Consider the following 13,317-nt stretch of genomic DNA (forward strand, 5'->3'; position numbering starts at 1 on the left):
AGATTGCATGAAGGTTTCTCTGGTGGCTCAGCAGTAAAGAATCTGTCTGCAATGCAGGAGACACAAAGAGATGCAGGTTGGATCCCTTAGGAAGATCCCCTGGAGGAGTAAATGGCAACCCACTCCAGTATTCTAGCCTGAAGAATCCCATGGACAGAGGAGCCTGGCGGGCTAAGTCCTTAGGTTCACAAAGAATTGGACACAACAGAAGTGACTTAAGACGCACGCATGCACAAGATTATATAACTGACAGCCACAGATGCGAAGATGGTACAAAAATAATAACAAACTTATGTGACCATAGATTCAAATCAGTAACCAGTAGTTTGAGGCCTTCCTGGTGATCCAGTGGTTAAGCATTCACTGTGCAATGCAGGTGATTGAACCTGAGGATGCAAGTTTAATCCCCAGTCAGGGAACTAAGATCTCACATGCCACGGGGAAACTAAGTCCATGCTGCAACTACTGAGCCTGCATGATGGAACAAAGATCCTACATGCTACAACTAAAACCTGACACAGCCAAGTAAATAAATTCGAAAAAACAACTAGTAGTTTTATCCCAATAATATACAGACAATTTTGCATGAGAAAATCTATCAAAATAATACACCACATGAACATTACATGAATAACATAATAATAACCAAAATACATATACTGTACAATGTGTAGCTTTGGTTCAGAGCGATGCCTGGATACCATTTTCCTTGTTACATTTTCTATGAAGAAGCTTATGAGCCATATATTCTGCATGCTTTGCTAAACTGTTCTGCCAGCTTATGAAATGTGACCCCTGGATAACCTTTTAAAACAATTATGTTAAGCTCCTTATCAATATACCCATAATTGTGAATGTTCTTTCAACATTTCTCATTCTCTATTTTAACAGAACCCCAAGTCCCACATGCTCAAGGATCCCAAGGATAAACTGGAAAATCTACTCAACTCCAAGAGGCCTACTAGGGTCTTCACGGAGACCAACCACTCCCAAGGAGAGGCTCCAGCTTTGGGCAGGAACCCAGGGTCCCCAACAATTCAGTTGATTGAAAAACAGCAAGGGACAAAGATCCTTTTCAGGAAGTTCAGTGAAACAAACTGGTCGGTAGACATTCGCCCTTTAAATAAAAGCTTAGTCACAGACAGCAGATGGAAGAGAATTGATGCAACTCAAGAAAAACGTAGGTCTTTCCTTCAGGAATTTTGCAAGAAATATGGTGGGGTGAGTCGTCCTCAATCCCACGTTTTTCACATGGTCTCCAGGATCTATGTAGAAGATAAACACAAGATCTTATATTGTGAAGTACCCAAGGCTGGCTGCTCCAACTGGAAGAGAATTCTGATGGTGCTCAACGGCTTGGCCCCCTCTGCATACAACATCTCCCATGATGCTGTTCACTACGGGAAGCACTTGAAAAAGCTAGACAGCTTTGACTTAAAAGGGATTTACAGTCGTTTAAACACCTACACCAAAGCTGTGTTTGTTCGTGATCCCATGGAAAGATTAGTGTCAGCATTTAGGGACAAATTTGAACACCCCAATAGTTATTACCATCCAGTATTTGGAAAGGCGATTATAAAGAAATATCGGCCGAATGCCTGTGAAGAAGCATTAAATAATGGATCTGGAGTCAAATTCAAAGAATTCATCCATTATTTGCTGGACTCTCACCGTCCAGTAGGAATGGACATTCACTGGGAAAAGGTCAGCAAACTCTGCTATCCCTGTTTGATCCACTACGATTTTGTAGGGAAATTTGAAACTTTGGAAGAAGACGCCAATTACTTTTTACAGCTGATTGGAGCTCCAAAAGAACTGAAATTTCCCAACTTTAAAGACAGGCACTCTTCTGATAAAAGAACCAACGCTCAGGTGGTGGGACAGTATTTAAAGGATCTGACTAGAACTGAGAGACAGTTAATCTATGACTTTTATTACTTGGACTATTTGATGTTTAATTATACAACTCCATTTTTGTAGTTTCCTTTCTTTTTCTAAAACTCTGTATTGACTTTATGCCAATGGCCTCAAATCAGCTAGCTGTAACTTTCCTATAATTCTCTGTATGAAAAAAATTTAACTAAGTGCAGTTGTCTTGATTGAATGAAGATTTTTACCAAATAGTATGAAACCAATTGGCACAAAGTTATAGGAAAATTACCTAACAGAGACATGTAAACAACTTCAGTTACTCTAGAATGTTTGGAAAAGAGCTGCTTTTGCATTATGGATTATATTATAGAAGCAATAACCCAGCCAGCTGCTACATAAGCTACAATTGCCTCTTTCAAGGGTAGGAAAAACGATCAAAAATAGCATGAGTGTATGTCTCCATCCTGGAATCTGTTGTCTAAAGCACATGGAGATATTTTTAGCAGTCTGTGGCATATGAATCAAACATTGGATAGTTTTCTTACACCCCTGGAAATGTTTCCGTCAACTGTAATGATAAATCAATTCTGAAATGGCATTTTGGACCAGAATGTTTTACTTTAGATTGGAAGGCATTATGTGATTTACAATATGAGAATACAGCAGAAAAACCAGATGAGGCAATGGCTTTTTATATTTGACAGCCAATAAAAAATGCACAACATGCTAAGATCAAAGCAACAAAAGCAACCTTCCTCTTCCAGAAAAACTTAAGGGAATTGATTCTGTTTTCTTTTAAGCCCTTTTTCAGAGACAAAATGAATGTCATCACTAAAGGTCTTCCCTTCTGAAGCCCAAGATGGAGAAGTTTAACCTTTATCAGATACAAATGTGCTCCTCATTCTGGTTTAATTGGGCAGAGGGTAAATTGTTTCAGGATGGAATAATCATCAAAAACAAAAGTTGCCACTCTGAATGTAGATCTCAAATGATAACAAAGTTTTATAAGAATAGCATCAAAAACAAAAGTTGCCACTCTGAATGTAGACCTCAAACAATAACAAAGTTTTATAAGAATATTACTTGAATCAAAGCATCATGTGCATAGCTTTAGATGGGAATGTACTCTAAGAATAGCTTTTGTCTAATTATTCAGCTTGGGAATGATTTTTTAAAAACTAATATACCACTTCAAAGATAGATTACATTCTAGAGAATAAACAGGAGAGTCCCTAGAAACGTTTTTTTAATAGGCTTATGCATAAGCAAAATAAGATATTTTTCTTTTCAAGTTTATTCTCTACTAACAGAATCAAATACTATTGTATTCAAATAGTCAGAGTCTTAGGAAAATAGGACTGTGTGTCACCCCTATGAAAAGTTGTAATGCATTTTGGAAATTTTTTCCAAGAGACCCTAAACTGGTAGATGCACTTGGATGGGAAATCTAATTGACCGACAAAAATTACACAAAGTTAAGCAAACCACACATTCAAACCCTGCTTAAACACTTTTCTTGAATACATGCCTCTCCTCCAACTGTCTTTTTTCCTTGTCAGTAAATATTGAGCAGTGTCTCTCAAAGAAAAGAAGGTATTAATATTTGAATATTAATAGACCAACATAGCTATACTCATGCTTATTTCATTTTGACTTTCCATTTCATGGCTGAGTTTTCATGAATTGATTCCCTCTTAACACTCGCGTGCCCCATTCCATCTGTCTCCTGAGGAGAGGGGAACTGCAATGGGCTGCCAGATCATAAGCACTAAACCTTCTAAAACCCAACTTTTACTACTTTTCCACTCCATTTACTCTTGCCTCTAAACCATGCACTTAAGCTGTGCTCTCTGTCTTTGAGGAGTTTTACTCGAGTCATCTAAATGGTATCATTTAGATTTTGCTATACCGTGTAGAGAGGATTCCCAGTCACTTAGCGACATTGAGCTTAGCTTTTTATGGAGGAAAAGAGCGAAAGAATAGAAAATATGCCAAGAAGCCTAACATTTTATGCCTAAACTACACAAAACTTGTTTTACATGGGATCTTGATATAAAGGAGAGAGGCAGATTTTCTCAAAGTTACTCCTGAAACCATATAAAGGACAAAAAACCTTTCTGTTCATAACTTGGAAAGAAGGTGGAAATGAGGATCCTGTCTCTTATTAGCATCTCTAATGCACTTGAAACTATGGAATATACTCTGTGTATATACACACAATCATATACTGTATATATACAATCATATATATATGCACAATCATTTATGTGTATATGTGTATATGTGTATATATATATATGATTGTTTGGCATTGGTGGTAGAGCAGAGGGGTGAGAGGAAGAAAATGATAGACAGTGCTCGGTATTGAAGCTCTTCTGAGAATTCTCTGGTAGTCCAGTGGTTAGGATGCCATGCTTCCACTGCAGGGGACATGGGTTCAATCCCTGGCTGGGGAGCTGGATCCCCCACGCCAAGAGGTATGGCCAAAAAAAAAAAAGCTGTTATGCTGTGAAAGTTCCTTTCCTGACCCTTTCTATAGAGCCCCTGTAACCATTAGAGGCCCTGTAGACATTCTTGTCTTCAGTGGACTCTCTGATGCCAGCTGGCATCTTGTGTGGTTGAGTTCCAGGGGCCGTGTGTATTATTATGAAGGAAGAACATTTTTATGTACCTGTTCTTCCTTCTAAATGACGTCTTTCTGTGTTAGGGTCAAAGAAGCTGCCATAATCCTGGGCTTTTAGATGCACTTCCCATTTGTGTTTGCGGGCGTGTTAGTTGCTCAGTTGTGTGTGACTCTGCAGTCCCATAGTCTGCAGCCCATGAGACTCCTCTGTCCCTGGGATTCTCCAGGCAAGAATACTGGAGTGGGTAGCCATTCCCTTCTCCAGGGGACCTTTCCAACCCAGGGGTCGAACCCGGGTCTTCTGCATTGTGTGTGGATTCTTTACCATCTGAGCCATCAGGGAAGCCCCATTTCCCGTTCATCTCCCCTGAATTGCTCTATTTCTCAGACCAGCTTACACTCACCTTTGGCATTTCTGCCTGTGTACAAACGCCAAATGTGGGCATCGCTGCTCCATTGGACACTCACCATTTCTTGGATGTAGTTTCCTACAGGCAAGTGACCAAATCTGGACTCATCTTCCAGATGTCCAATGTTCCCATGCGAACATTAGCATGCTTTAGGTGTAATTGTTAGTCCTCTAATTAAACCCTAAGGATCTTATTTATTTTTATGGGCAGCAGTAACACAGGCTCCTTCACTCTGTTATTCGCCTGTCTGGAATTACTCTTAGGGTAACAAGTGGGCAATTACACCCAGAATCACAGTTATTTAACCCGGTAAACTACGTATGGATGGGCATTATTGATGTGACTGTGCCCAGAAACTGCCACCAACTTCAATGGAGATGTACACACAGGACACCCAACATTCTGACACCCAACTTGTTATTGCACTTCACAGTCTGGAACTACCCAGCAATTCAAGAACTACTTGTACATCATTTATAATTACAGAGTGCAAAAAAGGACTTACACTTTTTCATGAAGAATTATTCTTTGAAAAGGTGTTGTCTCCCAAACACTGTATTAGTGTTTAGCTGCAGGGAATTTATAAGCAGACACAGAGAATTTTTGAATACTTCTCTTTGAAAAGATCGCTTGCTGAATTAGTAGTTGGAATTAGTAGGCTGGGTGATGGTAAACATCTCCCTACTCTGAATGCTCATCTAGCCCCTTGGGGTATCTTTAAAACTAGATCTTATGGAATATGGTAAAGCTGAAATTTTTACCCCTGGCTAACATCCCCAAAGTGTTCTGATATTCGAAGGATGGTTGACCAAGGCATTTAATGGTAGATAGGTAGCGCTAGTGGTAAAGAACCCACCTACCAATGCAGGAGACTGGGGGTTCAGTCCCTTGGTCGGGAAGATTTCCTGGAGGAGGACCTGGCTACCCACTCCAGTATTCTTGAGAATCACGTGGACAGAGGAGCCTGGCAGACTATGGTTCATAGGGTCACAAAGAATCAGACATGACTGAAGTGACTTAGCATGCATGCAACCACCTCAGACCAGGGCTCACATAATTTAGTCCTACTGTTAGGATCATACAGTTAGGGTCTCAATCTTCATCATTAATAATAATATTCATAATCATACCTAGCAGTTATTCAGTACTTAAGTGCTTTTCATGCATTAACTTAGTGCTGTGCTTAGTCGCTCAGTCATGTCTGACTCTTCGCAACTCCATGGACTAGCCTGCCAGCCTCCTCTGTTCATGAGGATTCTCCAGGCAAGAATGCTAGAGTATGTTGCCATACCCTCCTCCAGGGGATTTTCCCAACCCAGGGATCAAACCCAGGTCTCCCGCCTTGCAGGCAGATTCTTTACCATCTTTGCCACCAGGGAAGCCCAAGAATATTGGAGTGGGTAGCCTATCCCTTCTCCAGGGGAACTTCCTGACCCAGGAATCAAACCAGGGTCTCCTGCATTGCAGGCAGATTCTTTACCAGCTGAGCTACCAGGGTACCAGCTGAGCTGCCTATCTAATATAGCTGTTGTTATATGCACCCCCTCCCCATATATAATAAAGGAAACTAAAATAGGGTATGCTTTAAATAGGCATGACTGGTAATTAGGTAGGGTGGGAGAATGATTCCAACCAGAAAATACCACTACCAAACACTCTTCTTAAAACAGTAGACAGTAAGTCCCCTACATACAAGCCTTCAAGTGTGAATTTTCAAAAATCCAAACATGCATTCTGTCAACATCAGGCATGAGTGAAATTGCCCTCCATCTCCTGTTGCTGACGATCCTTCAGCTCTACCATCTCCTACCTCCTCCCTCTCCCCCAGTCAGGAACTCTTCTTGCCTGTTCACTCAATGCCAGCCCCTGTATGCCAGCTGTTGTACTGTACTACCGTACTTTTCAAAGTACTGTACTGTAAGATTAAAAATGTTTTATTTTTGAGTTTATGTTTCATGTATTATTTATGTGAAAAGTATTATAAACCTATTATAGTACAGTACTATGTAGCCAATTGTGTTCTCTTACCTATATTCAGAACAGCCAAAGGCAAGAAATATATATTGGCACCCAGAAACTTTTTTGACATTTCAAATCAGCTTATTTCTTTATTTCTGCTAAGTTAAGCTAACAGATTCAAAGATTTTATAAAAATTTAGGCTTCCTATCCCTCCCTTTTTTTTTATTCCTAGCTGATCATGAGTCACAATGTTTTATAAAGAAAGGGGGGGGAAGTTCTTGGAACAAATTTAGCCTAACACAAACAAAATGTAATTTTGACACGAAAGTCCAGACAGCTCCAGAAGTAGGTAAGGTCAAGAGGAATATAGTCCAAGAAGGAGGGAATTCAGCCAATTTTACGTAGGTCCGCATTTGATGGCCTTCGAAGATGGCCTTGCTCAGCAGGTCAGTCAAGTGAAAGTTCCATAACTACTGTTAGCAACTGAGCAATGATGCTGGTCTCTGTCCTGAGTGCTGTGCCCAAATACTAGTTTGGTAGTTGTGTGTGTGTGTGCTTTGGTCCTCAGTCATGTGTGACTCTTTACAGCCCTATGGACTGTAACCTGCCAGGCTCCTCTGTCCATGGGATTTTTCAGGCAAGCATACTGGAGTGGATTGCAATTTTCCTCCTCCAGGGGATCTTCCCAATCCAGGGATGGAACCCATGACTCTTATATTTCCTGCACTGCAGGTGGATTCTTCACTTAATGGGCCATTCTGATTGCCTATCCCCCAAAATAGTTTAGTTTAGATAACCCTAAACTAACTCAGAAGACTGTACAAAAGAACAGAGGAGCAGTTTGACTTAAACCAACTGAAAACCACCATGAAAAAGTCAAGTGAAATAAGTGCTCAGCTAGAAGAAGGTGGACTTTCCCTGGGTCAGTGGGGCACTCTAGCTGAGGAAGTCCAGCCCTCAGTTCAGCAGAAGGCTACTGTCCTCCATCATTAAACTCTCAGAATTGCCTCATTGCTCCCATCTTGGTTCTTCACCAGGATCTCATTCTTCCAGGTAAATTTCTTCAAACCCACTTAAAGTCAATATGTTAGTCGTTCAGTCGTGTCTGACTTTTTGCGACCCCGTGGACTATAGCCTGCCAGGCTCCTCTGTCCATGGGACTCTCCAGTCAAGAATACTGGAGCAGGTAGCCCTTCTCTTCTCCAGCGAATCTTCCCTATCGAGGGATTGAACCTGATCTCCCACATTGCAGGCAGATTCTTTACTGCCTGAGCCACCAGAGAATCCCATTCTTTCCACATCTCTAAGCCTCTGCTCAGGTCTTCCCCTCTATTTGAAATACTCTCTCTCTCTCTCTCTCTCTGGGCATTGATTTCATATTCACTCATCAAGGAATATTTTTAGATTATTCAATTTTCAAATCTTATCCCTTCATGAGCACTCTTATCAATGGAAAAAGAACGATTTTCTCCTGATATGCATCAGATTCTTATTTTATCAATGAATGCAGGTATTCCTTCCCTTTTTGTTTTTTGCCTTATTAATTTGTTCACTTGCTATATCCCTCTTTATATGCATACAGAGTCTCTGTTGTCATTGGTATGTGTCTTAGTCTTCCAAGAGTGTGTCTGTTTAATTCACTTCACACAGTTTCTAGCAAAGCGCTGCATGGAAAGAGTTCCTGTAATAAATGTTTCTGTGATGTTGTGTAAAGGTTCACTTACCGCTTCTCTTAGTGTTTAATGTGTGTATTTCTGCCTTACAACTTTCAGGTATCTATAGGACCAATGGATTAAAGAGAAGGGTCCAGAGCTGGGCAACTGGGGGAAGTGACCCAAGCCACATGCCTTTTCTATGCTAATAGTCACACTCTAACATAAAGTATAGCTGTGGATACAGCAGTCTTGTACATTTCTAAGATTATATATTTATGAAGTTTTCAGAGGAAATTTTGAAAAAAAAAATGTATGATGTTGGTCAGTATAAGAGCCATTTACAGCCATTTACTGGAGAGCAGACCCTGGAAAAATATGTACATTAACTTAACTATGGGCTTCTCTGGTGGTTCAGATGGTAAAGAATCTGCCTGCAATGCAGGACACCCAGGTTTGATCCATGGGTGGGAAAGATTCCCTGAAGGAGGGCATGGCAACCCACTCCAGTATCCTTGCCTGGAGAATCCCATGGACATAGGAGCCTGGCAGGCTACAGTCCATGGGGTCAAAGAGTCAGACACAACCGAGCAACTAACACCTTCACTTTAACTACATGAAGAGTATGTTCATCCATCCCCCCAAAATATGAAAAATAGGTGTTATCCCACTCATCCTGTTGTAAATGAGGAAACTGAGAGTCCCGGTGGGGGGGGGGGGTGTTAATGACTAGCCCCAGAGCCAGCTTCCTACCAACGTCTGGCTCACTTGCTAAGACCACATACTGGCCACCTCCAGTCCATATCCGGCCACAGATATGTTTGCTTTGACCTACAGTGCATTTGATTTAATATTTGAATTAGCTGCAGCATTTTAAAATAGGGACTCTTTCATCAATGGTGGGGAATCTCTGTTACCCTGCAGCCTACCTTTCTGCCTGAAAACATGCAGAATCCAGGTCAGTCCTTTTGACAAACCTGGAGGTCTCTCCTGCTCATGCTTACCACCCAGCCATCGTCACTCATTTGCCTCACCTGGCCGACCCCTAAGTGTCCCACTTTTCAACCCCTGCTTGAAAATGTTTGTTCTTTCGTCCACCAAGCTTCCAAAGGAATTTCTGAACATTTTGTTTGTCTATATTTGTGCTTTGCACTCTGGGAGGCCATCATATTCTGGATTTCCTTATCCTCACTCGAAATGCTGTCTGTCCTTTAGTCTTCCACATGGTAGGATGACCAAACAATATTTCATTGTTCAAAGAAACTTGGATTGACAACAAGATGTTGGTAGAAATCCAGTGCCTTTCTTTGGCATCCTTCTGTATTAACCACTGGGTCCTCTGCCCACAGCAGTCCTTCCCACCCCCTTCAGAGATGAGTCATTCTCCCATGTCCCCAGAAGCTGGGCATCTAGTGACAAAAAGTGGCTCACACTGATGCGCCCAGACTGTCAGTCCCTGACCTTCCTGCAAAACTTCCTCCTATTTTGAAAGTGAACCCACTCTTCCTCAACTCTGAAAACTGCCTGTTTCCCAGATTTCTCTGAGGATTTCTGTCTCTGGCTCACACTCCTCTCCACCCCATGCCTGCAATTATCCTAAGTGACATTAGCATTCCCAATGATGTTCTCAACATTCCACTGCCTCTGTTTCTCAGTCCCCTAGCCTCTCTTTCTCCTACTTCTACACTTAGATGGTTGGAGAAAAGAGAAACACAGCCATGGAAAGCAATAGCCAGGACTTCTGTCCCCAAAGAGCAAAAAAAAATCTGGCAACCTATATAGTGTGTGCATGCATGCACTCTTGGTGACTCAGTAAGTCATGTTCGACTCTGTGACCCCGTGGACTGTAGCCCGCCAAGCTCTTCTGACCATAGGGATTCTCCAGGCATGAATACTGGAGTGGGTTGACATGCCCTCCTCCAGGGGATCTTCCCAACCCAGGGATCAAACCCAGTTCTCCCGTACTGCACACCCAGAATGCACTAAATCAGAATCTCCTGAAATTCACCTGGAAGTTTTTTTTAACAATCTCCTGGGATCAGTCTTATATACAGCAAAGTTTGAGCGCCACTTATATGTGTGTGATTCTTTTTTTCAAATCCTGATTACAGGTGATAATAAAGCCTGCTCCTTTCATTGTGCTGCTCTGTTGAAAAATTTAAAACTCTCTACTGAGAGATGGGTCAGCAGGTGTTGGTACCAAAGTCCGGCATGGGATTGTGACCAGCACTGAAGCAGAAACTTGGCATCCAAGGCTGCCAACTGCAAGAACTAGAGCTGAAATGAGTGAGTTATGGGGACAGCCTGGGCACTGCCCAGACTTTTGAAAGCTTTCAGGATCAAATGGGGAGGTGGAAAATTTCTCCTTTTGAGACAAAAAAGACAAATGTGTACTGAGGGCAGTTTTGGCAACTCAACTTTACATTGACCCACGCAAAAGCACTCAGTTTCTCCAATAAAAACTAAAAAGCCTCTTTCAAATCAACCTAAGATAATAGAAAATGGAAAATATTTGCTATTTATGTTATTAGTTTGAAAGCAAGTGCCTCAGGAAATTTTTTGCAATTTAACTTAAATGGAAATGGTTAAGAATGTACATTTCATGACTTCGTTAAAGCATGTCTCTCCTTTCCTTTCTGTGAGGTTGAACCACACGACTGTCAACATCTGACCATTCCTGACGCACAATCCTAGCCTTTTAATGTTTCCACCATGAGTTCTGCTCCCTACGCAATTCTAGTCACACTAGCAGTAGAAACTGCCCCTCGAAAAATCCCCACCCCTCACCACTCTTCTCTTTTTTTCTCTATTTTTCTTTTTAAATTCTTAATTGTGGTGAAATACACATAGTCTAAAATTTACCATCTTAATCATTTTTAAGTGGCATTAAGTATATCCAATTGTTATGCAACCATCACAACCATCTGTCTCCAGAATTCTTTTCCTCTTGCAAAGCTGAAACTTCCTACCCATTAGTATTTAAATAACTCCCTCTCCCCTTCCCCAGCCCCTGGTAACCGCATTCTACTTTCTGTCTCTCTGAATTTGACTGCTCTGTGAAAGTGTTAGTTGCTCAGTCATGTCCGACTCCATGGACTGTAGCCTGCCAGGTTCTTCTGTCCATGGGTTTCTCCAGGCAAGAATACTGGAATGGTGCTGGGAAAACTGGTCAACCACCTGTAAAAGAATGAAACTAGAACACTTTCTAACACCATACACAAAAAAACTCAATGGATTAAAGATCTAAATGTCAGACCAGAAACTATAAAACTCCTAGAGGAAAACATAGACAAAACAAAAATCACAGCAGGATCCTCTATGACCCACCTCCCAGAGTAATGGAAATAAAAGCAAAAATAAACAAATGGGACCTAATTAAACTTAGAAGCTTTTGCACAACGAAGGGAACTATAAGCAAAGTGAAAAGACAGCCTTCAGAATGGGAGAAAATAATAGCAAACGAAGCAACTGACAAAGAATTAATCTCAAAAATATACAAGCAGCTCATGCAGCTCAATGCCAGAAAAATTAACGACCCGATCAAAAAGTGGCCAAAGAACCAAACAGACATTTCTCCAAAGAAGACATACAGATGGCTAACAAACACATGAAAAGATGCTGCTCAACATCATTCATTATCAGAAATGCAAATCAAAACCACAATGAGGTACCATTTCACACCAGTCTGAATGGCTGCAATCCAAAAGTCTACAAACAATAAATGCTGGAGAGGGTGCAGAGAAAAGGGAACCCTCTGACACTGTTGGTGGGAATGCAAACTAGTACAGCCACTATGGAGAACAGTGTGGAGATTCCTTAAAAAATGCAAATAGAACTGCCTTATGACCCAGCAATCCCACTGCTGGGGATACACACCGAGGAAACCAGAATTGAAAGAGACACGTGTACCCCAATGTTCATCACAGGACTGTTTATAATAGATAGGACATGGAAGCAACCTAGATGTCCATCGGCAGATGAATGGATAAGAAAGCTGTGGTACGTATACATGATGGACTATTACTCAGCTATTAAAAAGAACACATTTGAATCAGTTCTAATGAGGTGGATGAAACTGGAGCCTATTATACAGAGTGAAGTAAGTCAGAAAGAAAAACATCAATACAGTATATTAATGCATATATATGGAATTTAGAAAGATGGTAATGATGACCCTGTGCAAGACAGCAAAAGAGACACATATAAAGAACAGATTTTGGACTCTATGGGAGAGGGAGAGGGTGGGATGATTTGAGAGAAAAGCATTGAAACATGTATATTACCATATGTGAAACAGGTCACCAGTCCAAGTTCAATGCATGAAACAGGGCACTCAAAGTCGGTGCACTGGAACAATCCTGAGAGATGGGATGGGGAGGGAAGGAGGTGGGAGGGGGGTTCAGGATGGGTGACAGGTGCGCACCCATGGCTGATTCATGTCAATATATGGCAAAAAACATTACAATATTGTAAATTAATTAGCCTCCAATTAAATTAATTATTAAAAATTACAGTAACTAATCATAAACACCATTAAATATATTATGAAAAATTATCATAAAAATTAAAAAAAAATTTTTTTAAGAATACTGGAGTAGATAGCCATTCCCTTCTCCAGGTGATTTTCCTAACCCGGGGATCAAACATGGGTCTCCTGCATTGCAGGATGGGCTCTTTACCATCTGAGCCCACCAGGGAATCCCTACCTTTTCTTGACTACTCTAAGTCCCTCATATAATTGGAATCATAGAGTATTTGTCTTTTTGTGACTGGTTTCTTTCACTTAGTAAAATGTCCCCA

The 13,317-nt window shown here is 41.1% G+C and overlaps 1 protein-coding gene across 1 annotated transcript in view; it reads left to right on the plus strand.

The window, feature by feature from the left end:
- Positions 1 to 2,724, plus strand: part of CHST9 (carbohydrate sulfotransferase 9) — a 280,856-nt gene extending 278,132 nt beyond the window's left edge. The window contains exon 6 of the mRNA XM_018039801.1: positions 892 to 2,724. Coding sequence (XP_017895290.1) covers positions 892 to 1,980 — 1,089 coding nt within the window. The 3' untranslated portion in view covers positions 1,981 to 2,724. The remainder of the gene's footprint in view (positions 1 to 891) is intronic.

This window comes from Capra hircus, chromosome 24 (assembly GCF_001704415.2).
Source record: "Capra hircus breed San Clemente chromosome 24, ASM170441v1, whole genome shotgun sequence".
Lineage (NCBI taxonomy): Eukaryota > Metazoa > Chordata > Mammalia > Artiodactyla > Bovidae > Capra > Capra hircus.